Source organism: Sorex araneus, chromosome 11, assembly GCF_027595985.1.
Source record: "Sorex araneus isolate mSorAra2 chromosome 11, mSorAra2.pri, whole genome shotgun sequence".
In the NCBI taxonomy this organism is placed as follows: domain Eukaryota; kingdom Metazoa; phylum Chordata; class Mammalia; order Eulipotyphla; family Soricidae; genus Sorex; species Sorex araneus.
The window spans coordinates 30,140,717-30,167,018 of record NC_073312.1 but is presented as its reverse complement, the minus strand read 5'-3'; the positions used below and the strand labels follow the sequence as shown (position 1 = coordinate 30,167,018).

At 43.9% G+C, this 26,302-nt stretch overlaps 1 protein-coding gene across 1 annotated transcript in view; it reads left to right on the top strand.

The window, feature by feature from the left end:
- Positions 1-19,706: 19,706 nt before the first annotated feature.
- The window catches only part of DNTT (DNA nucleotidylexotransferase), a 34,714-nt gene continuing 28,118 nt past the window's right edge, over positions 19,707-26,302 (top strand). The window contains exon 1 of the mRNA XM_004616379.2: positions 19,707-19,909. Coding sequence (XP_004616436.2) covers positions 19,707-19,909 — 203 coding nt within the window. The remainder of the gene's footprint in view (positions 19,910-26,302) is intronic.

Here is a 26,302-nt window from a genome sequence, read left to right as displayed (position 1 = left end):
AAGGATTCAAAACAAACACTTTTTTTGTTAGCTTTTCTCTTTGGTTCCAATATTGTATTGCCAGACACTTTTTCTATTTTCATCCCCAGAACAAATATTTTTGAGTCTTTTGAGTCTGGGGACCAAAGCACCATTAATAGTAGTAGTTTTGCTGCATTCTTTCAAGAAGTTCCAACCAATCAACTTACAAATAAATTATTAAGTCCAACTGCTTTTAAGCAACGAGTTTCCTGTAATGCTTCGCACACTTCAGTACTTCAGTGCTAAAGGTTGCTCTGTGTGTGTGTGTGTGTGTGTGTGTGTGTGTGTGTGTGTGTGTGTGTGCTCGAGTTCACAAGTAGAATTCTAAATATAGAAGTGCTGCCAGGTGTTAAATTCTCAGACTGGCCAAGTGTAACCTTTTTTTCTTAAAGCAACAGAATAATTTCTTTGCTTAACATATGTACCTTTATGAGAAAATGAGGTAAAAAAAATGGCTGGGGCAAATAAATAAAATAGAAATGCTGAAAATCTAGAAAGGATATGTATTTTCCCAGTAGAAGAAAATAAGCTATTTTTTTTTTGACAATTAATACAGACTATGGCAAAAAAGTCAAGTACCTCCTTGCTCAGGGAGAAAGAAAAGATCAAACCATCAGACAGATCACCAGGAGGGTGTGATCTGCTGCAAAGCAGACCCAGACACACAGAAATGCACAAAGCACATCAGAGGGGGGTACACAGCCTTTGTGGATGGCAAGTCAAAGCATCGGATAAAGCATATCAGAGGGGGTGGCCTGTGAATTGTTTGCATAGCAAAAGAAGACCAATGGGTTCAATAGTCATTCACTGTACTCTCACCCTCGATTTCTCTCTGCTTACCCTTTACTGCTCTTTATTTAGTCCCTTTATTTCTCTCTCACTTCCTCCAACTAGAGGGGATGACATGCTGTGGTTAGCATTAATGGTCCTGGACCAGAGACATTAATTCAACTATAGCTATTCCCCCCTTTCATAATCATTAACTCAGTGCTAATGATGCAAGATTAATACCTTGTGCACAGATTGTTATGATTAAGCATTTTCTTTCTTTCTTTCTTTCTTTCTTTCTTTCTTTCTTTCTTTCTTTCTTTCTTTCTTTCTTTCTTTCTTTCTTTCTTTCTTTCTTTCTTTCTCTCTTTCTCTCTCTCTCTCTTTCTTTCTTTCTTTCTTTGTTTCTTTCTTTCTTTCTTTCTTTCTTTCTTTCTTTCTTTCTTTCTTTCTTTCTTTCTTTCTTTCTTTCTTTCTTTCTTTCTTTCTTTCTTTCTTTCTTTCTTTCTTTCTTTCTTTTCCTTTTTTCTTTTTGCGTCACACCCAGCAATGCTCAGGGTTTACTCCTGGCTCTGCACTCAGGAATCACTTCTGGAGGAGCTTGGAGGACCATATGGGATGCTGGGAATTGAATCCAGGTCGGCCTCTTCCAAGGCAAATGCCCTACCTGCTGTACTATTGCTCCAGCCCCAAGATTAAGCATTTTCCCTCATAAGCACTAGAGGGTGATTTTTTTTAACAAATTTTATTTACCAAACTTTTTCACAGATCACATGAACTTGATAAACATTGGGTTCATTCTATTATTCTTTGGTGGATGTTGGGCTCCCAATCAATGCTAAGTGGGCCCAAAGGCCCACTGATTCTCAGTCAGAGAAGCTAAGAAAGAGTTCAATATAAAGGCCTACTTGGAGATGTGATGCTGTTAGACTTCTGAAGTTCCAGGGCCACCAGGCCACCCCTGAGTGGCACTTAGGCATCTCCAGAGCTCCAAGTGCAAGTGTGGAGCTGTGCAGAGGGACTATGGGTGCTCCTGTTCTCTCTCCCTGGCCCTACTTATTTTTATCTTCTTATCTTCTTGTATAGTGTCTGGGCCACATGTATGTGAAGCACATGCTTACTTGCTTACTCCCTCACAATCATTTCCCAGGCCTTGAGTACAATTTTCTACATACCTGAATGGTATTTATTTTTTTAGGGGCTTGGGGCCACACCCAGTGGTGCAGAGGCCTTGCACTCAGAAGAGACCCTGTATGGTGCCATATGTGAAGATGGAGATTCAAACGGGTCAGCAGGATACAGGGCAAGCACCTGAAGCCCTATACTAGCTCTCTTGCCTTCCCCCCCCCACCCAATGGCAGGCATTTGAAAAAACAAAGTACTAATAATTATCAAAGTAAACTGCTTTCGTGCCTTTTTGAATAAAGTCCAGTAATGAGCAGGATTGGCCAACTATTTTTGTGGAATCCAGTGCAAAATGAAATGACCTCTTTCATAAAAAAGTATTAAATTATGAAGGACTTCGAAATAACTACCAGGAGCATGAAAGCGAGTGTGTGGCTTTTCTGGATGGCAATCCCAGGGCGATTGCACAGACTCGTGCCCTAGGGCAGGTCTTGCTGCTGGGACTTTAGTCATGAGATTCACACACAGCCGTAGCACCAAGCTCTAGGCTTGGATAAAAAAAAAAAAAAAAGCCCCTGAATTCATATGGAAAATGTAATAATGTGATCTCAAAAAGTGCAAACATCCCGTGGTGGTTTCCAATATACTTCTTGAAAATTCACTTGTTTATAACAACTGACTTAGAACAAACACTGTGATTCGTTACAGCACCTGGGCCAACTGATGAATGGAGTATTTTGGGTGATTGTTTTCAAAATTTGAGAACCCAAGTAAATTTACTCAGAAAGTGCTCAACGTGGAAAGAACTTTGAAGCGAACTCTCCCTTGGGTTGGGAAACATTTGTAGAAAGTCTCTGGAAGGGCTCTGTCTGTGCTGGGAGCCACGATCAGCCTGAGCCATCAAATCAAGTTTATAGCCGAGCACATTTTGCAGAACAAACTTGTTTGGCTCCAACATGTCAAAGTCCAGTCATGTTTCTCTTCCTTGCTTCCTGTGGCTGCACCCAGAAAGCAGGTTCCATTTTTTCCCCATTCATCTCATGGACTAACCCTCCCCAAAACCTCACCAACCTTCACCCCACTCCCATCTCTGAAGTCCCTACCTACATCCACCCTTTCCGCCTCTCAGACATTCTCCCTACCCGCTGTGATAACAGAGTCACTGTTTCATGTCCTTGCTGGAAAACTGGACAGGATGTCAGCTTCCAGAAGCTCCAACATGGGGAGGGACTTGGCTATGCAGGTGGGGAAGGTTCACTATCCCTCTGTCAGTTGCACCAGCCCTAGCACGTTGGCTCACGGGCTCATTCAACTTCATTTCCCGGCAGCACTCACAGCCGCACTCACAACACCAACACTTTCCCTCGGGAGTCCACTCCAGTCCCTCCTAGTCCCACCTGAGCATGAGTGATGCCTGCAGGAGTCTTGCTACTGCAGAGATGGCAGAGTTAAGTGGAACCGCAGACCCTTTTTTATACTACCACAAACTTTTGGCAATCAATTAAATTACAGAACACAAATTTTACGGTTTTCTTTTCTTTGGTGTTTTTTTTGGGGGGTGGGAGGGGTGGGAGTGGGAGATGGGGTTTAGGGAGAGGGCCACACCAGGTGGTGGCCAGGGTTTACTCCTGTCTCTGCACTCAGGGCTCATTTCTGGCAGTGCCCAGCAGATGGGATGTGGTGCCAGGGATCGAAACCAGATTGACTGCATGCAATACAAAGCAAGCACTCCTGCCTGCTGCGCTATTTCTCTGGTTCTAGTTGGGTTATTTTCTAGGGAATAACTGTCTCTACAAGATTGTAAATAAGCTCACTCTTCCTCTGGTTTCCCTTGTTGTCTATCCTTCCCTCCTCTCCCATCAATCTCACAGAAATTTACCTCCCTGTCTCTCAGCTAAAGGGACAGATAAACAAAACCCAGGATGTCCAGAACACTCTCCAGCAAGGAAGAAGAATCATCTCCAAGTAGTGGTAAGAATTTTGATAGAATTCATAAATTGAAAAAATTGGGGCTTCTGTGGCTATGTCAACTGGCAGCAATGCTGTATGCCAACATGTAGAAATTCAAATAATAACTGACATACAAAATTTCCTTTATACTTTACTATTTTTTTAGATATAGATTTATAGACTTGAACCTCACAGTAGACTCTGACAAGATGCTATTATTAGGCCCATTTTACAGAAGAGAGAACCGAGTCACTGAACAGTTCAGTGACTGGTCCACAATGAGTCAATAGGAGAAGTGAAGTTGGGCTTTCTGACCTGCGAGCCTTGTTCTCTCCATTCGCCCCCACAACTGTTGATGGAACTATGTTTTCAGATCAATGCACATGTATTTCTTCTTTTTCCAAATGACCAGAGACAACAGAGAGAGATAGAGAGAGAGAGTCAAGAGCCTAAAGTTCTGAGCTTGAACATCCTCCTGCAGCCAAATTTAGAAGTCACTGACCTTCTTTCAAAATTCTAAGTAGGTTTCAAATCAGGAAAGAAATATGGATTATTTAATAACAGAATCTAGGGCAACTTGGAAGCTACATGGAGAAATATAAACTTGGATCCAACACCTCATTGTGTACACACAAAAAAATCATAGATTCTAAGTGGGTTAAAGATATAAACATGGAAATAAAATCCAAGGGGGGAATTTTTTTAAAAATAAAAGATGAGATCTTTCTTTAAGTATGGCCCAGACATAGAAGCCATAAAAGATTAGATGGGTATATTTGACTGCATACAACAATCTGTATATTTAAAAAGCACTTCCATTTAGTAAGTTAAATAAGAACAAATTGGGACAAGTAGGCACTCCCAGGAAATTAAATGTGTACATGAGTGCTTAATCCCACTTCCTGTAAACGTGCCTGGAAGAGGTAAGAGCATAAAAAAAACCACTTACTGAATTGAAGGGCTTGGCAAGGCAGGCAAAAGAGGTCAATTACATGGTGAGGGATTAAATTAGACTTTCAGTGATAAGCATAATGTACTGTAGTCTGAGGCTCATTTATCATGATGCACATCTCAATCTTAGCTAATTTATTGTGCAATGCTACTTCAACAGAAAAATCATGATAAAAATAATGAATAACATATAAAATATTGCCTGAACAACAGAAATTTGGGGCAAGTATTTATAATAATATTTATGTAGGAAAAGGGCAGTTCTGAAATTTATAAGAAGATTGAAAATAAACCTGCCACATATTCTAGAAAAAAAATAAACAAAAGAGCTACATGAGAATTTACAGAAATAAGTACAGACCTAAATGGATGAGAAGATGTATAAATCACTCACAGACAAGGAAATGAATTCAAAATGCACACTGAGACACCCTTTGCCCCATCAAACTGGCAAGACTGCAGTATTTATTATACATCGGGGATGAAGTGTTCGAGGAAATGGGTCCATTCTTTCTCCCTTGTGACTGATTCGTGTGTGAATCGGTACATCCTTGGTGGAGAACAATTTGAAAGTAGGTAACAAATATAAAAGTGCAAAATGCACACCGAGGAATTAAGCCAATTACCTCTCATCAACAGCAGTCATGAAATTTAGATTTGGCTCTAAACCCCACACTCTTGCAAGGTGACAGGGCTGGAGGACAACTCTGCCAGACTAGCCTCTACTGACGTGCTAGACAAATAATGAAGTCCCATTTGTACAAGCAACACTGTAACTTCCACAATAAACTGGAAGGAGAATGCTTATTATTCCAGCTAAATGTAGAAAATGATTGGCTCAGAGAAGTTAAGTTTCTTGCCCAAAGGCCACACAGCTCCAAAGTGACAGAACCAGTTTCTTTTCCTGCAGCACTGATGCCTCCAGAGATTGCCTCTGTCCAATAGATGCTGACAGCCAGAACCTCAAAATGTCTGTAGGAGGAGGAACCCGGTGTTAGACAAAGCTGATGATTCTCAAAATTTGATGGATGAATCGTGTTACCCTGAGCTGGTCTTTGCAGATGGGAGGAGGCTTCTCACACAAAGAAAAAAAATAGCAAAGCAGAAAATGTGTGTCAGGGTTAAGCAGAAGAGTATTAAAATCTTCGGATACAAAGCTGTCTATTCAGAATTGCTCGCTCCATATCTCCAACAGGACCCTACGAATCACAGACCCTTTAAGATAGAAAATACTGACATCACCTGGTGACAATTGGAACTTCCCATGCAAGAGGATGCAAAACTGCTGGAAGTACCGCTCTGCCATGAGGTGAATTCACCAAACAAGTGCAGGAATTCCCAGGCGAATCGACTGGTCCATGGCTCTACTAAGGGGATTCATTTGGCAGCATTTCTCACGTGGGTGAGTCAGGATTTGCCCTCCAGCTGGTGTATCCCTCTTCTGCCAGCATTCTGGGCCATGCCCAGTGCTGCCCACTGCTGGCCTGTACATCTTAGTTCTTCTCTGCACTACAGAGTGCAGGCGTGTATGCCTACACAGACACATGCAAAAAAATTTACAAGCTCCTGCGTCAGGGCACAAAGGCACTCACCTGACATGTACTGAGGAAACACGGACTTGGATGGGAAGAAGCAATATGAAATAAATTTGTTAAACATCTGTCAAGGGGGCAGGCTGCAAGGGTGGGAGGGAACCTGGGGATATTGGTGGAGGGAAGGGGATACTGATGGTAGGACTGGTGGTGGAACATTTTACGCTTGAAACAACTTTATTATGAGCAACTTTGCTGACAAACATACTTTTTTAAAATTGGATCACTGTGAGATACAGTTACAAAGCATGCTTGAGTTTCAGTCATATAATGATTGAACACTCATCCCTCCACCAGTGTACATTTTCCACCCAGAGTATACTCACCCTTTCCAACCCTCTATGGCAGACACTTTCCTCCATACTCTCTCTCTCTCTCTCTCTCACTCTCTCTCTCTCTCCTTTTGGGCATTATGGTTTGCAATACAGATACTGAGAGGCTATGACATTTGGTCCTTTATCTACTTTCAGCACACATATTCCATCCTGAACGATTCCTCCATCATTGACTTAGTGATCCCTTCCCTATTCCAGCTGCCTTCTTCCCCAGCTCTTGAGACAGGTTTCCAACTCTACAGCCATAATTAAAAAAAATCTCACAAACTTGGTTATTTTGTCTGTAGATGAGCTGTTTTTGCTTTTAGCTAGAATGTGGGAAAAGGCGTCACTGAATCTCAGCTGGTCATTTCAGTGCAATCCAATCATGTGAACTGTCCCATTAGGTAGTACACTTTCTGCTGGAATAATTTCTGGAGATGCAACACTGCAGATGGTAGGTTGGTGTATGGAAAAAGCTGAAAACTACAGTATTAAGGAATACTGTACCCAAAGAGACCCATGTAGCAGAGCTGAAGCTGGCAGTGGGAGTTTGTGGGGGAAAGTTTTTATCCAGTGCCCTGCTTGATGCCACAAGCCAGATGGCATTGGGGGGTGGAGGTGTGGAGTGTTTACAAGTGTGAGTTGTCCAGAATATTGAGTGGAAACCATAGTCATTTCATTTAGCAAATTCAGATATCCAAAAGGATTAGGGAAGCCATCTCTGCCTTTATATCCTTCTAGAGAAAGGACAAAGTGCAGTTAACATGGGACTGTGGAGAAGCTCTAAACCATCAGTTTCTCAATCTTAGTAGCACAGGGAACAATTGAAAACATGTAAAAAAAAAAGAGGCTCAATCCTAGCATCTGTCTGAAATTTAGATTCTACTTGTCTTGATTAAATTTGATCCCTGACATTTAGACATTCAGGTAGCTCTGATAATGTAGCCAACACTGTGAAAAAACAGTAGAGAAAATACCTTTATGTAATACTATATGATACAATAAGAAAACTGAGTTTTGCTTGTGCTTTTGCTTTTGTTTTTTGACCCAGAGGTATAGAGTGAAGTCAAGTGTTGACACCCTGTTTCAGTGTTTATAGGACTTTGGAAGGTATTTTAGCTCATGAGGATGGGGACCTAAAAGTAGTATCAGTGTCTTTATAAGAACAGACCCTAGGAGAGTATCATTCTCTTACTCTCAGAAATGGAAAGAAGATGGCTATCTATAAACCAATAAGAGAACTCTCCCAGCGACCAAATGAAGTGGCACCTTGATCTTGGGCTTCTCTCTCTGGAACAATGAAAGATGAATTTATGATCCTGTGGTATTTTGTTAAAACAAGTCAAACTGACCAGGACACACAATGAGCCCCAGGAGACCCTAACGTAGAGAACTAAGTGACCTTTCTTCTCAGAAATTTGGATTATTCTCCCCCTTACCTCCCCTTTGCCTTCTAAGCTACAAACTTCTTCCTTCAAAATAATTTCTGAGCTTGATTCTAGAGAGATAGTAGTGTCAGAAGGGCATTTGCCTTGTATACAGTCCTCTGTGCAATATCAGGAGTGATTCCTGGGTGCAGAGCCATGAGTGACCCCTGAGCATTGCTGTGTGTGTCTCCAAAACAAACAAAAATCCCCAAATTTCTGGTTTCTCTGCAGCCTTTTTCTAGAAAGCTCAGGCTTACCAGTAGCACGGAGGCTGACTTCCTTTTTACCCCCTGAATTGAATCACATGAGATACACAGTTACAAAGCTGTTACGGTTGGATTTCAGTCATACAGTGTTCAGCTCCCACATACAGTGTACATTTCCCACCATCAATGTACCCAGTTTCCCTCCCGCCACCCTCCTCCTCAGCCTGTTGTCTGGCAGGCTCTCGCTCACTTGCTCACTTTCGCTCTCTCTTTCTCATTTTGGACATTATGATCTGCAGTGCAGATAACTGAGAGGTTATCGTGTTTGTTCCTTTACCTATTTTCCTCATGCATTTCTTATCCAATTATCATCTCCAATTATCTATGAGGTTGACTTCCTTGAGACAAGGTTACCTGCTATCTCATAAAACTCGCAAAGGGAGCCAGGCCTTTTTGACCCCCCATAGCATCTTATTAATTCAAGTAAAAGAGCCTTCATAACTATCATCAAACTATTCCGTATATAGCATAAGCTAAACCACTGTTTTCACAATTCAAAATCATTGAATATAAACATTTTTGAGATTTTTTATCATAACAATTTTTTTAATTTATCTGTTGAAAGTGAGTGACTACTCTCTTCCCTCCAAATTATTCTTTGAGAAACACACATTAACTATATATTCCTCAGAGTTGCTGCACCAAGAGTTGGGTGTCATATCTCAGCTTTTGGTATGCAAACAGTTTGAGATATGCAAACTGTGATTGCATACCTCAGTTCTAAGCAGTTGAACCCCTTTTCCCTCCCAGGTGGAGATAAAAAACCTCTGATTATCTGGAAGAAAATAAGAAGGGGTTCTGATTGTATCTGCAGGAAAGCCAACTTTAGAGAAACGATCTAGCTAGAACACTTGTGGTCCCGAGCATCCTGTTCTGTGACCTGAGAATGTGTTGTCCATAGGTAGAAATAAAAAAGGTGTCTCGATGGAGGCAGAATTAATATTCTAAAGCCCATATTTAGGGATTGTCACTTAATACAAGATTCAAAGAGGTCAAGGATGATCTCCCTGCCCCTCAGAAGCTTAAAACCTAGTGCAAGGACCAGTCATGTCAGTCACATTCACACAAGGAGCAACGGGGCAGATGCCGTTTAGCAAGGTCAGGACCAAAGGTGTGTTCTTAAGACCAGTTCCCAGAAACTAGCTCTGTTCACCATCTTGGTACGGTGAACACTGGGAATGCCCTTGAGACCAGCATCCCTGGGGCAGCGATGGAGGGAGGCCTGGGTGGGGAGAACAACTGATCCATAGTGGACTCGCAACACCTGCTGCACCAACACCCACGAGGTGCTTAAGAGTTGTCACTCCATAAAACAAGTTGGCCTGGCCTGCCTAGCCCCATACTCTCTCAACGATCCATGCAACCTTAGCCCAGGTGGTTCCTTTTGGCTTTGAGCCAGCCCTCCTCGCTCACTCCCCACAGTGAGCGGAAATGAAAGCCTGTGTTTCGGGGGGGTAGGGGGCGGCTGGAGCCTGCACAGCTCAGCTTTAGCAGCTCAGCAGCGGGATCCTGGGGGGACCTCTGTGATGGAAGTTTAGAACAAGAAGAAATAAAAGGCCCCACTCTCAGGGATGAGGGAATTTGAAGTATATTATCAGCAGCCACCTCTGCTTGCTCTTCCTTTCCATTGGGACCCAAGACCATCTCAGACCCCTAGAGGTAACAGTATAATAATGACATCACACCATACCCGAGCTCCCACCGTGTCCTGAGAAGCAACGCAAACGTTCTCTGAACCACAGACATCAAACGCCTCGTAGGTTTGGTGTAGTGCTACAAACATTCTTTATATGTCAATATGAATGCTAGAAATATACCCAGTATACTTAATTTTTAAATTTTTTAAATTTTTTTGCTTTTTGGGTCACACCCGGCGATACACAGGGGTCACTCCTGGCTCATGCACTCAGGAATCACCCCTGGCGGTGCTCAGGGAACCATATGGGATGCTGGGATTCGAACCCGGGTCGGCCGCTTGCAAGGCAAACGCCCTACCTACTGTGCTATCGCTCCAGCCCCTACCTGGTATACTTTAAACTCTGGTTTTGAACCTGCTGTCACCCAAGCCATTGTCTAAAGACTGTGGATGTCGCTCAGACCTGTTTGTGCTTTGCCACTTGTCCTATTGCCCCCAGCCTCCATTCCTGCTCCAGTACTTCCTTCAGGTCTGAGCTCAGCGAGGTGCTCTGATTATCTCAGCTACAGCTGCTGGCCCGGCTCTTGCCTATCCCCTTTCTCTCCCTCCAGACAACTTACCACCCTCCTGCCTCTCTAATTTATTATTACTTTTATTTGTTATCTGTCTGCCTCAAGTAGAGTGCACAACCCTTGAGGGTGCAAGCCCTCTGTGGTGCTCATAGTACATCAAGCAGGGCCTGGAACACAGGCAACCGTAACTATTTGTCAATGAATGGCCTCTAGCCATAGGCCTCCCTCCAATCCTTCCTTGGCGGGATGCTAATCTCCCAAGTCATGGCTTTGGATTTCTGCACCACCGAGATGTCCCTCTTCTAGACTATTGTATGCACCACTCACTGCTAGACAGACTTGCTCCTGCTGTGTCCTGCGTGGAGGTTCTTCATGGCATCCCAGCACAACTTTGGCTTTCAGTGCTCTCAGAGGTCTGGTGCAAACCCACCTGCAGCCATCCTTCATCTGCCCAAATTCTACCCATCTCCCCTGGCTCTGGACAGCCTCCTGCCCCTCTGAGCATTGTCCATGCTTCTTCCCCTCTCCTCTGGATTTCTCCTGTCAATTGTAAGATGGGCAGGTAAATGCCCTCTGTTGTCTATGAAGAACAAGTGTCTGTAGAGTTGGTAAAGCTCTCTGCAAAGCCCGGCATCTTGACAGACGACCGGGGCATCGAAACACCGCATGTTTAGCCTGTTTCTTGTGACATAAATTCCATGTCTCCTGAAGGTAGGAGCTAAAGAATCAAGGCAAATCCCTCACATTACCACTAGTGAAGTTCCAGTGACCCAGATCACAGTGGTGTGTTGGAGCCAGCTGGTTCCCGCTCACAAGAATGAAGATGGAATGAACTGGAACTTTCAAGTCCATCATTAATCATGCTCAGGCTGCCTGTGCCTACCTGATGCCTTTGCTTATTTCCTATTTGTAATCTAGAGGGGACGGAGATGTTTCTGGTTTCCTGATAGACACCGTCAAGCAGGAAGGGAATTTTAAAAGGATCTAGGGATAGAGGTGATGGAACAGCTTGAGGAATAAGGAAGAACGTTCTGTAAGACTATGTGTAAGTTGAATGGAGAGAACTGAGATGTAGATAAAGGTTTGGAAATTGCCTGGTAGGGCCGTGCTGGAAGATCTGTCCCCAAGCGCTCGGGACATGGTTGACCTTGAGTGCCTCCAACCAATGGTGGCAGCAACTTCATCAGGATCTGTCCCTGACTCTGCTCAGATTCTTGTCAGCTGTCCCAGCTCATCTTTGATAACCACACGTCTAGATGATAGGTCTTTTATTGCTTCCTTTGTTTCTCCAAGATTCACCTCATTCTTTACTACCTGGTTACACCATTTTTTAAACATTCAGCCTTTGCTCTCGCACTTTTAACAGCCCCCCCAATCCTTTGAACACAGCACCCCACTGTCCTATTCAAACTCTTCTTATGAGCAAACACCTGGACTCTGTTACCTCCATGCCCCACTTACCCACCATCTTCTGCACAGCTGTACTCTAACAATTATCTTTTCAAAACATAGGTAAGATTGTTTATTAAAAAAATTGTCTTCCCAAGGAAAGTAGATACAAGGGCCAGGGGGATTGCCCCATAGCTGGAGCGGAGAGGAGAAGGCAGATGGAATAGAGAAGGGATCACTAAGAAAACGATGGCTGGAGGAACCAGTTGGGATGGGAGATGCATGCCAAAAGTAGATGATGGGCCAAACATGATGACCTCTCAGTGTCTGTGTTGCAAGTCATAATGCCCAAAAGAAGAGAGAGAGAGTATGGGGAATATTGTCTGCCATAGAGGCAGGGGAGGGTGGGAAAGCGGGGGTTTGCCCGGGATATTGGTGGTGGGAATGTGCACTGGTAGAGGGATGGGTGTTTGATCACTGTGAGATTGTTAAACCAAACGTGAAAGCTTGTAACTACCTCACAGTGATTCAATAAAATTTAAAAAATGTCTTTAGGGCCAGGAATATTTCTCCATAGTTGGAAGCCTGTCTCATGAGCTGGGGGAGAAGATAGCTGGAATACAGAAGGGACCACTAAGTCAATAACGGTTGGAGGAATCGTTCGGGATTGGAGATGTGTGTTGAGAGTAGATAAAGGACCAAGCGTGATAGCCTCTCAGTATCTATATTACAAACCATAATACACAAGAGTAGAGAAAGAGAGAGTATAGGGGAAATTGTCTGCCATAGAGGTGGAGGGGGTGTGTGTGGAAAGGGGGTCTGGATACTGCGGACATTGGTGGTAGAGAATGTGCACTGGTGGAGAGATGGGTGTTCGATCATTGTATGACTGAAACTCAAACATGAAAGCTTTGTAACTGTATCTCATGGTGATTCAATAAAAAAATTGTCTTTGGGGCTGGAGAAGTAACATAGAGGAGTAGGAGCTTTGCTTTGCACACGATTAACTTAGGTGGCCATCCTGGCACCACATACAGTCCTCGGAACACTGCCAGGAGTGACTCTGAACAAGAGCCAAAAATAAGCCTTGAGCACAGTGAAGATTGTGCACCAAAGGACAAACAACAACACCAACCCCCACCCCCGAAATCAACAACAACAAAAACACCTAAATGAAATAATAAAACACATTTAACAATTTAAAAGAATTATGTTTTTATACGTGTATCAGGTTCTTTTCCCCTTAAATTTTTGAAGTAACACTGCATTCTACCAGTATGTGAGTTTCAGGTACGTCATTGTAAATCAAATGAATTTTCTTGGAAAGACTGGAAGTCATGAATAGGCTTCTGTTTCCATCCATATCCTTGTTCTTGCCATCATTTCTCACCCTGTGAACCAAAGTGACAACTCCAAAAGGAGTTCTTGTGTACTTCTTAGTGTCAAGGAGCTGCAGCTACAGATTGCTCCTAATGGCACGAAGCACATTCTCTGAGATTTCTGTCACGCGAGAGAATCTACAGGTTCTCTTGGGAGGCGCTTCTCAGCCCCAGAACACAGCGGCTGCCAAGAAACAAACACAGCTGTGCAGGCAGCAGAGGAAGCTGGTGCTGGGTGAAAACCAAACCAAAACAGAACTCCGCCCGCACCCGGAGGATGGCACGGTTCCCAGATCCGCAGCTTGAACGGAGGAGATGAGACCAGATATTTGATATAAAAAAAAAAGAAAGAAAGAAAAAGAAAACTGCCGGAAGCAGAAGTTTTCTTTCTCAAACTGACTTCTCCTAATGCTCATAAACAGAACGGGAGGATGCCAGGGGTAAAAAATAGTGCTGAGTGGTAGGAAAGACCTCTCTTCCCAGCCTCTCCCCAGCCAGGGGAACCTTACACCCCTTCCCTTCACTCCTGCCCTATACACTAGCATTCAGATAACAATCGGGCCGATGCCAAGTTTAACTCAAAATGGAAACAGGTCAATGTCAGATGAAGAAGAGCAGCAATGGTGCAGGGCTTGACAGAAGTGCTTTTCGCTCTCTCATAGCTGGCCTCACCCCTACCAGGGGCATTCTGTGTCTACAGACAAGGAGGGTGGGGGGAAATGAGAGGGAGAGGTGGTCTCTCCCTGCTGGTGGGTCCAGCAGGTTTGTTCATGTTCTCTTGGTTGTCACTTACAGGGCAAAAAAGTCATCATCGTGATTGCTGCTTTGCTTAACAGAAGCAAGAGTCCCCAGGTTAAGGAACTTGACCCAGATCCTGCACCTGTGACTGTGTGAGGGGAGGCTAGCAAGTGGTTAGCGGGTTCTGTGCATGTGTAGCTGACAACACTTGCAGTTGTGTTCAGCAAGGTAATCTGAGTGTTCACAAAGCAAACAAATATAGACAAATTTGGAACGGACACACTGGGTTACACTTTTGCAGGCTTTAGCATTCAGACACACATGATATAAAGTCCAGCTTCCTGCTACTTAATTCACGATAAAACTCTGTGTTTTGCCTGGCACACATCAGAAGCTGTGCTGGGAATCATTTTAGGGACACTTCCAGGCACATGGAGATCCCAAGAATGCTCTTGAGTGGCCCTGACACGCTTTTGGAAGTGTCCAGGGAAAGCCAAAAAGTTAATGGAAGTGCTCTGGGAGACATTTGTCAAGTGTGTGGGTCTCTGGGAAGGAATGAGAACTGTTATAATAACAATGAATATTTCTGAGCACTGGTTGACTGCCAGCATTCTGAATACTTATTTAGTACTCATCAATACCTCAAGATAAAAAACCACTATTACCCTTATTGAACAGATAAGGGAATAAAAGCAGGAGAGATATTGAAACTTGCCTAAGGTCACACAGCGCACAGATATCTGGGGATGGAAATCAGGTCCCTGGCTCCCTAACAATGGAATTATAGTGACTCAGATTGAGAGACATTTAGTCATGAACTTGTAAGGTAGAAAGGGGAATCAGGGCAGAAAGTTCATAGTATAATGATCCAAATTGCAAAAAAAGAGCATAATAATAATAATAATAATAATAATAATCACTGTCATCCCGTTGCTCATCAATTTGTTCGAGCGGGCACCAGTAATGTCTCTCATTGAGAGACTTATTGTTACTGTTTTTGGCATATACAATATGCACGGATAGCTTGCCAGGCTCTGCCACGTGGGCTCGATACTCTCGGTAGCTTGCCGGGCTCTCCGAGAGGGGCAGGGGAATAGAACTTGTGTTGACCGCATGAATGGCGAATGCCCAACCGCTGTGCTATCGCTCCAGCCCCAATAATAATAATAATAATAATAATAATAATAATAATAATAATAATAAAGGGCCAGGGAGCTAGTAGAGTGGGTAAGGTAGTTGCCTTGAACATGGCTGGTCTCAATTTAATTCTGGCGCCATTAGTACCACCCTAAACACAGGAGCAAACCCTGCACACAGAACCAGGAGTAAGCCCCGAGGACCACAGGGTTTGGCTTCACAACCAAACAATGAAAACTAGTAATATCAACTTACCTTTGACTTCCAGTTTATTCTACAGCACTTGTTGGTGCCTCTGTACTTTTGTGATGTGTGAGTATGACCTGTGGCCCTGTTAGGTGTGACTGTGGCCCACGGCCATTAGGTGTGACTATGGCCCATGGCTGTTAGGTGTGACTATGGCCCATGGCCGTTAGGTGTGACTATGGCCCATGGCCGTTAGGTGTGACTATGGCCCATGGCCGTTAGGTGTGACTATGACCCATGGCCGTTAGGTGTGACTATGGCCCATGGCCGTTAGGTGTGACTATGGCCCATGGCCGTTAGGTGTGACTATGGCCCATGGCCGTTAGGTGTGACTATGGCCCATGGCCGTTAGGTGTGACTATGGCCCATGGCCGTTAGGTGTGACTATGACCCATGGCCGTTAGGTGTGACTATGGCCCATGGCCGTTAGGTGTGACTATGGCCCATGGCCGTTAGGTGTGACTATGGCCCATGGCCATTAGGTGTGACTATGGCCCATGGCCGTTAGGTGTGACTATGGCCCATGGCCGTTAGGTGTGACTATGGCCCATGGCCGTTAGGTGTGACTATGGCCCATGGCCGTTAGGTGTGACTATGGCCCATGGCCGTTAGGTGTGACTATGGCCCATGGCCGTTAGGTGTGACTATGGCCCATGGCCGTTAGGTGTGACTATGGCCCATGGCCGTTAGGTGTGACTATGGCCCATGGCCGTTAGGTGTGACTATGGCCCATGGCCGTTAGGTGTGACTATGGCCCATGGCCGTTAGGTGTGACTATGACCCATGGCTGTTAGGTGTGACTATGGTCCATGGCTGTTAGGTGTTATGGACCATGGCCCAGCAGAACTATAATCTAACAGCGGCAGACACAGAGGGCTTCAGTCTCAGAATGCTGTCCACTAATGGGCAAGAAGGCATGAAGGCCGAGCTGTAAAGAGATCTCACCCCAATTTGGGACAGCATTTGGGCACTTTATGAAGACCATCCCCCTCCATCTGCTGCTGAAAAAGAGGGCCAGCTGACTTCGGGATTTTTAAGAGGGCCCAGCTCCCGTTTGACCCCAGGGTAATCCCGACATTTTGGAATTCTGAGAAGGCCCGAGGATGACCTGGCCACTGTCCAACGTGGGCTGTGTCCAGAAACTCCTTGTCCAGGAAGTTTCCACAGTCACCAGCCAGCACTTAGCCTGATTCTGGGGAGATTTTTTTTCCCCTCAGGAAAATCCCAGCAGAGCAGTTCAGAGCTCTGAGAAGGTCATGCTCCTGGTGCATGTTGGAACCTCGAAAGGGAACGATGAAGCTCCATCTCATTGTGCAAAAGCAAAACTCACTAAGACCCTGAAAGTAGCAACAAGCAGAGGGAAGCCGCGCAGGGTCTCTCTAGCGCCCCCTCCTGGCAGTCGATAAAGTGCTCCTGGCAGCACTTAGCACAGCCCAGCCCCAACCTCATGGATCAGATCCTAGACAGACATGGAGGGAAAATACCGTAGTAGTCATCTGGTATCCTCACATTCACATTTCTGTTGGTAACCTTCTCAACACAGGCAATTCAAGGAAATTTGGTGGAAACTTTGGTTAATACAATATCGGGATGACTTCATAGACTTATGAAACATTGCTATGATTCTGATTGAACTGAGCTCCTGCTAAAAGCAAAACATTTAAATTCCCACCTACTGATACTTCTCTAAAGTGCTTCCTCCCCACCAGGCACTGTGCTTGGCAGCTTCCAAGACTTGTCTCCAGCAGTTCTCATTTTTCAGATGGGGCATCTCAGGCTTGGAGAAGTAAATGGAGATGATTTTATTTGATGTCAAGGGGTCAGCTCTCTTTCTCTGTCTTTTTATGGGGAGCTGAAGGAGGGTAATGCCCGGTGGTTCTCAGGTGCTACTCCCGTACAAAGCATGCGCTCAACTCTTGAGCTATTTCTCTGGCCCCCACAGTGCAGGTTTTCTGGGCCTCATCTCATCCCTTTACTATTTAGGTGCCACACTGGCTTCTGCGCTTGCCATGCATGCATCACCCTGGAATTGAACTCAACAACCCTAGACATTTTATTTTTTTTAATAGAACCACCGTGAGAAAAGTTACAAAACTTTCAGGTTTAAGTTTCAGTCATACAATGATCAAACACCCATCCCTTCACCAGTGCACATGTTCCACCACCAAGAACCCCAGCATACCTCCCATCCCACCCCCACCCTGCCTGTGTGGCTGATGGTTTTCACTTTGCTCTCTTCTTTACTTTGATTACATTCAATGTTTTGACATAAAACTCACTATTATTATTTGGAATTTCCCCCCAACAATCAGGACTGCCGAAAAGGCATAATTTGATAATGTTTTCTATTGCTGATAATGAACAGCACGTGACATTTTCCCTAGACATTTTCCAGAATCTTTTACCTATGTCATATAGCAGGACTACTAGGTAGTCAAGAATGCAATCATACTTAAAGCAACTGCAAGCCAAACCATGTGGGCCACCTCATCCTTCACGGCTGCAGGTTTTGATTTTGAGCACAGAACAACAGCAAAGCTGTGTTAAAGGTCCTTCCCAGGTGCCTGAATCCCTGCTGCAACCTTTCGATAAAGTTGGTCAGACTCTGCTTGAATACTTTTAGCATCTTTTTAGTTGTTGTTTTGGAGCCACACCCAGCGGTGCTCAGGGCTTACTCCTGGCTCTATTCTCCTGTGGTGCCTGGGATCAGACATGGATAAACTGTCTGCAAGGTAAGTGCCCTGCTCACTGTATTTCCAGACCCGCCTCACTCTGCTTTTTTAAGGATTCTAATTAATAAAAAGTTCTTACTTGTGGAGACCTAAAATCAATTAAGTTCAAGTTCCCTTCAAGTTCCATCTGAAAATATTTGTATCTTTCTTCAGCCACAGTCAGAGGCAGTTGCAACAGCAAACATTACTGGGGTGGTCATGAGAAGCAATGTGCTTTTAGAAATAACAGAAGTCTCTAGTGATATGGGAGAGGAGATGAGGAGAACTCAGAATTGACACTGGGACAAAGTCCTGGCTAAATCACTTCCTACTTACACCATGAGTTATCTTATCTCTGTGACCTGAGCAAGTGTTTTGCAGAATGGGTTGCTAGCACCCACCAGACTGCAGTGCCATAAGGATTCAGTAAGGCTGTGGGGATTTGTCACAAGGTAAATGTTCAGGAAATAAGGACTATGTAGTGTATTGATGAGAGACACTAATTTTATTTTGCACATTGAGTCACAAATATGTCTTTTTTTTTTAACTTTTGGGCCACACCCAGCAATGCCTAGGAGTTACTCCTGGCTTTGCACTCGGGAATTACTCCTTGTGGTGCTTGGGGGACCATATGGGATACTGGGAATTGAACCCGGGTTGGCTGTGTGCAAGGCAAACGCCCTACCCACTGTGCTATCGCTCCAGCCCCAATATGTCTTTTTAAAGGGAATAATTTTCATCTAAAAATGATCTCATCCTCCCCCCAAAAGATGGATTTTGAGGTTACATGACGGACTATTCTCCAGGCAGTCTTGGTCTATTGAAGAAACTAAGCTGTAAAGCCTGTGGAACCCAAAGACCTGAGTTCAAGATTTGGCTCTGCCCCTGATTCTGTTATTCTGAGTCAAAGGTCTGAGTCTTACTTTTCTTGGGTATAAAATGCACCAGCATAGCTAGAAGGTTCACTAGGAATACTATGGAGCAATATAGGCAACAGATTAGAGCACAGAGTCGCATGGATACATCTGAAAAATAGTTTTGAGTGAGAAGAGCATAAGAGTGAGGAGATAATGAGAAACACAGCAATGGCATTTATGTAAGATCAAAGCAACCACACAACTTATAACATCCCGGCATACTACAGAAATGTAACGTATCGTAAAAGAGGAGGAGAAGGCAGGGGAGTTGGGGGGTTAAAAAGTGATCAAAACTAAAGACAAAAGGGGACTCAAACTTATAATCAATAATGCTATCACTGATAGATTATGCAAAAGAGAGCAAGAGTTAACTACCTGATGCTATGTTGGAGCAAAGAATGGAACAGAGATTAAAAAAAAAAATCCCCATTTGCTCTTCAGCAGGAAGTCTGGCTCTAGTCTCAGACTCTGCCCCAGGAGCTGACATCAGAGCTCTTTATAAAGGAGGGGCAGGTCCCCCTAACTTCCAGAGGCCACAGCCAGAACCAGCAGCAACCTCTTCCCATGGACCCACTGTGCATGGCCCACCCAGGCCCTCGGAAGAAGCAGCCCAGAAAGATGAAACCCTCCATGGCCTCCCGACCTTATGACATCAAGTTTCGAGATTTGGTCCTCTTCATTTTGGAGAAGAAAATGGGAGCCACACGGAGAACCTTCCTCATGGAGCTGGCTCGGAGGAAAGGGTTCCAGGTGGAAGATGAGCTCAGGTAGGACTTCACTCATGCCACTGTTCGAGCAAGCAGGGCTTTTGCCAACAACTTGTTTGGAAATGAAGGAATTGTGTTTTCTTCCACATACAGAAGAGATAATGTTCTCGTGGGGGGCGGGAAGAATGAGTTTGAAATCAAAGAATAAAAAATAATTTGGGGGGGATTTGGGGGCACACCTGGCGATTACTCAGGGGTTACTCTTAGTCTGCACTCAGGAATCATCACTCCTGGCCATGCTCAGAGGACCATATGGGGTGCTAGGAACAAACCCAGGTTGGCTGCTTTAAAGCATCCAACTCATTGTACTATTTCTCCAGCTACTCAAAAAACAAATTTGCTAAGTAGAGACTAGATGCCACTATATTGGAACTCATTGGAATAAAAACCTAAGATAAAAAGGTTTTTCAGTTTAGTTTTTTTTTAACATTTCCCTCTTATGGTTATGAGGTATCTAGGGAGGATAGTCAAACCTGGTTGGAAGATTGAATGCTGAAACCATCTAATTTTGTTTGTGACTAATTTGAATGCTACTGAGTTTAAGCAAGACACTGTAGAGTGTGTGGTTTGCTTGCCTGGCTCTGAAGCTAAAGCTGAGGTGATCAATGTTTCTGTGGCTGATTGACTGCAGCGGACTCCACATGGGCACCTCGACCCTTTTCCGAAGAGCATCCTGGGTATGGTTTGTTGGGAGAGAGAAACTAGGTAAAGAATCAGGGATATCTCTGTCTGGGGGTGACAGAAACACAACTGACAAAAAGGAGGTCTGGGTCCTGATAGACAATAGTTGAAGCAACCACATGAACCCCTCTGCCTGTTAAGTCACACACCGGGAAGTGGATCTTCTGTTACTTAAGCTCTTGACCTACACATACTCATTCACATTCAACGTATGGAAGAAACAACTAAATAAAACCAAGAAACAAATGGTGTTAGACCTTGACATAAAGAAAAGTTCTGGGTGTGTGTGTGTAGTGTAGGGGGCTTGCAGTGAATAATGATGATGTATGAGATTGATTATTCCAGGAGAAATGGAACGCTGCTTTTCTTAAAAAGAAAAACCATAAGGATTCTATGTGAAAATAAATTTTTAATTTAGAACATCTTTACTGGGGAGTCAGAGAGAGAGCTCAGCTGGCTGGAGTGCACACTTGGCATACGGGAGACCTGGCTTTGATACCAAGCCCTCATGACTCCTCAGCATCTCTGAAACTGACTCCAGCATCACACAGGGGTAGCGGCCAAGCACTGCTGGGTATGGCCCCAACCCCAACCCCCTGCAAGAGTTTTGCTATTTAAAAATAAAACTGAGAAGCACCTCCTATTGGAAATAAAAGCATTTCAAATTGCTAAAGACATATGGTAAATCAGTACAGTCATCTTCACAACAGCCACACAACTCCCATGGAAAGGCATTGCCTCAGAAACAGGTTTCTCTTTTGCTAAAATACTCCATTTGGAAAGGATCAGATTTCCCACAGTCTCTCTCCCATATGATTTCTTTTTACACATTCTCTACAATCTCTTTCTCCCACCCTCCATCTTTAAAAAAAAAATGACAAAACCCTTCGATCTCATTTGGGTTGCTAATGATATTGGGGGCTTCACATCCTCTCTTGTAAGCTAAAATTTTGTCTGCCTAATCTTACAGAATTATATAAAGCAATAAGGGAGTTGGGAGGGGCAAAGATAGCAAAAGCTTTAGCAAGTATGAAACTACCTTCTTTGGTAGAAAACGTTGGCAGGGGCCAGGCAGAAAGGTGAGAGTCAGATGATTAAGATGCCACTTACGTAGGAGCTCTTTGTTGAAAAGTCCACACTTCCCGAAAGGGCTAATGGCTGAGTTGTAGGCACAGCTCTGAATAGGCACATGGTGGCCGAGACGGGGAGATAACGGAAGATGTTTCTTTATTTTGGCTGGAGCACCAAAGAGGCAGCTCTGTGCCCCAGATGCCCGCTGCCAGGAACCAAGGCCAGCTGCTCAGGCTGCAGAGGAAACTGGTGCCTGGTGAGCCAACTGCTGTGTTCATTGATAGTGGCCAAGTTCCCAGGCTGGCAGCTCAGAAGTCACATTAAACACAAAAGGGTTCTATGGCACAAAAATAAACCACAGGAAGTAGAAGTGCTAGCCTTTAAACAGAATTTCTGTACATAGACAGATAGACTTTAATTGGAAAGGATGGCAGAGAAGAGAGTGGAGGAAACCTCCAGATAGAAATCTAGGGGGCCTCAGTTTCTGGCTCTGAACTTTCCAAGCCAGGTGGTCCAGGGAAAGACCCTTCTTTGTCCCTTCTGACCTTGATTTCCCGATAAGTGAGTGGTCTTGTCTATATGGGGCATGAGCCCAGTGAGATGCTGGATTGGCAATGTGTATTGAGAAATTCAAACAGGTACAAGTATGTAGAGTGTGATCCTGTTCTTGCTATTTGTTTGGATCCACTGACCTTCACAAGCAAGCTCCAAGGAGAGGCTTCTCCCTCACAATGTTAACTAACCCCAGGGATATAGACAAATTGGAAAAGACAGGAAGGAAACTTATCAAATATTCTAAATGGGTATGGGGAAGCAGTACAGAAGGATTATAACTACTTTTGCTTTCTGTGTTTCCCCAATAAGCAGATATATTTTAAAATCAAAATAAAGAGAACCGGTTTTTAAAAGAGAGGATGCTTTTTGACACCAAAGTTTATACCTTATAATATAGAGATTCAAAGAAAGAAGAGTTAAGAGGAAACATTGCTCTGAGACCAGGCAATAGTCTCCATTGTTTCTATCTTATTCTTTGGCCGAGGAGGATTAAAATGTGAGTGAAAACCCCAAGTCCTGCTGTGCTGGCCCATATACACAGCTGAGAAGGGGTATATCTGTGGGAACTTTCTGAAGAACCATCTCCTTCCCTAGCATATGCACACAGGGCCTTTAGATATATATTTAAATCCCTCTTCATTAATATTTATGTTATATTGAATGTGCCATATGAAACTGGTTCTTAAAATATAAATCAGACTTCTCAAATCCTTAGCATATTTGTGAAAAGGACACTGAAATTTGCCCCAAAATCAGCATCCTAAATTTTTTTTTTTTTGCTTTTTGGGTCACACCTGGCTCTGTACAGGGGTAACTCCTGGCTCTGCACTCAGAAATTACTCCTGGCGGCGCTTGGGGGACCATACGGGATGCTGGAATCGGAACCCGGGTCGGCTGTGTGCAAGGCAAACACTCTTCCCTCTCTGCTATTTGCTCCAGCCCCCAGCATCCTAAATTTTAGAGCAACTTTATAATCTTTTTTTTTTTTTGCTTTTTGGGTCACACCCTGCGATGCTCAGGGGTTCCTCCTGGCTCTGCACTCAGGGATTACTCCTGGTGGTTCTTGGGGGGATGCTGAGGGTCGAACCCAGGTTGACACTGCATGCAAGGCAAATGCCCTACCCCCTATACTATCGCTCCAGCCCAACAACTTTATAATCTTTAAGTCACCTAAGATGAGCTAGAGAGGATAATAATGTAGTGCTTGTCATCTTCTTCCATCCTGGGTTGCAGGATTGGAGCTGCTTTACAACTTTACCTATCACCAGCTCCCCTCTCTTCTATGAGCATAAGCCAAGAGAAGATGTAAGTCATGACTGAGTCTTGGGGACCAGAGAGATGGGACAGTGGGTAGGGTGTTTGCTTTGCATGTGGCCAATCCTGGCACCACAGATAGTCTTCCAAGCCCCTCTACGAGTGGAACCTGAGTGCAGAGCACACACCTGAGCACAGCCACGTGTGTGCTGCACAAACAGTCTCTGTATCTTGATCTAAATCATTGACTTAAAGAAGAAAGGCATGTAGATAGGAGGGGTGAGTTTCCAAGACTTACACCACCCAACAGTTTAAAATGTGCACATTCAATTCACTTGCTACAGTAGTAGAAATACACTAGTTGATAGTATTGCCTTGCCTAGAGCATGTATCATTTGTTTACAGGGGTACTACTGGAAGCATTGTTCCACTGGTACCATTGGAAAACATTGTCTTCAATGAAAGTAACATTACGGCATCACAAATGAAGAGTTTTGTTTGTACCATTCTGCATATTTGTCAGGTTCTATACACAACAAAATTGAAGATTGAGTTCTGCAAGCATGGACTTTACAAATGGATTGAGATGGCAGGAATTGTACCCTTGCTCTCAGCTAGAATTTTAAGATGCCATAATATATTTTCCAAGTATGTGATGGTCCTTTTTTTTTCAACTAACATTTTCTTATCTGATCATTTTCTTTCAGCATTTTTGGGTTGATCTGACTTAATTTTATCTAACTCTCCTGCCCCTACTTTTTATGCATTCACTATGTGATATTTGAAATATGTGTTCTACCTCTCTCCTGATCCCAAAATGATTATTTCCGAAGCCTCAGGAAATCTTATGGTAGTCACTAGAATATTGATAATGGCTCTTTCTTTGACCTGATGCTCACATAATGTTTAGCGTCTTAAGAGCACATCTTTAGAATTCCCCTAGCACAGTCTACCCTGTCCACTATCCACTGAAGAAGATTCCTCAGTAAAATCATGTAATTTGTTGCAACATGGATGTAACTGGAGAACATGTTAAGGGGAGTGAGTCAAACGTAGGACAAATACCAGATGATTTAATTTATCTGTAGCGTATAGAATAATAGGACAAGGGAATGTAAGATATCAAAGGAGGAATGCCTAGACTGCCCTTGACACTAGATTATAGATTCACCGTCACTGTATCACTGTCATCCTGTTGTTCATTGATTTGCTCGAGCAGGCACCAGTAATGTCTCCATTTCGAGACTTGTTTTTACTGTTTTTAGCATATCGAATATACCACGGGTATCTTTCCAGGCTCTGCTGTGTGGGTGAGATACTCTCAGTAGTTTGCCAGGCTCTTCTAGAGGGGCGAAGGAATCAAACCTGGGTGGGCCGCGTGCAAGGCAAATGCCCTACCACTGTGCTATCACTCCAGCCCAGATTATAGATTACAGATAAAGAAAGGGAAGGAGATCTAGCGGAGGGTAAGAAAAGGCAGAGGGAGGAATGGGGTAGGGTCATCAGTGATATAGAAGTGTAGTGTATGAATATCTAAACTACAGAGCCAACAACACTGAAAGCAGGAGAACCAACTACAACAACCAAACAAAAATGTGTCTATCAAGGAGATAGACTTTGGGGTGGGAAAGAACCTGGGGACAGTGGAAGAAGGAGTTGACACTGGTTGTAAAATTGATGCTGGTGCCGAAAGCAGATAATGGACCAAACATGATGATCTCTCAGTGTCTGTGTTGCAAGATATAATGCCCAAAAGTAGAGAGAGAGTATGGGGAATATTGTTTGCCTTAGAGGCAGGGGGAGGTGGGAAAGGGGGTGTATACCTGGGATATTGGTGGTGGGGAATGTGCACTGGTGGAGGGATGGGTGTTTGATCATTGTGAGATTGTAACCCAAACATGAAAGCTTGTAACTATCTCACAGTGATTCAATAAAATTTAAAAAATTCAAAAAAAATTGGTGCTGGAACATAGATTTTCTGAAATTCAGCTATGAGTAATTTTGTAAATCACAATGTCTAGAGTAGTTAGAACTGATAAGTCTCATTTCTTTTTGGATACTTTACTATTTTGACTTCAACAATGTTCCATCCTTTCAAATTTGTGGTATCTTAAAATATTAAAAGTCAGTGTTACAGAGGTGGGGTGGGGTGGGGTGGGGTGGGGGGATGGGATTGGGGGGTGGGAGGGATACTGGGTTCATTGTTGGTGGAGAATGGACACTGGTGGAGGGATGGGCTCCCTAACACTGCATGAGGGGAAAACAAGCACTAAATGTTTGAATCTGTAACTGTACCCTCACTGTGACTCATTAATTAAAAAATTAAAAAAATAAAAGTCAGTGTTAAAAAATAAAACATGAGATGAAAAAAGTTTCTTACTCTAGTACATAATGTTAAATGGGCTCATTTCCAGGCCCCTTCCAGGCCATTGTCACTATTTTCTCATTAGGTCTTTTTCTCCCAACCTTGGATGACTTCTCCCTACACCTCAGTGCTTCTAAGACAGAAGCCCCAGAGGTGGTCTACCGAACCTGTGGGTATGATTCCTGCTCAGGTCCTGATACCCCACAGGTCTCCCCACAGGTCTCCCACCTGACTGTGCTCTTCTCTCGAATCCAGTTACCCATTTCCCTGACTCCACATGGGCAGGATCATGGGATACACCCACACCCCAGCCCTGGTACTTTGATGATTCTCTTAAAACATAGTACACTTTGGGAATTGCTCAAAGAATGATTTATCTCATGAATATGAAACTAGCCAAATAAATGTGAGATTGACAAGAGTATTGTTGGTAATCAAGTATTTTTTACCAAGTACCAATATCACTT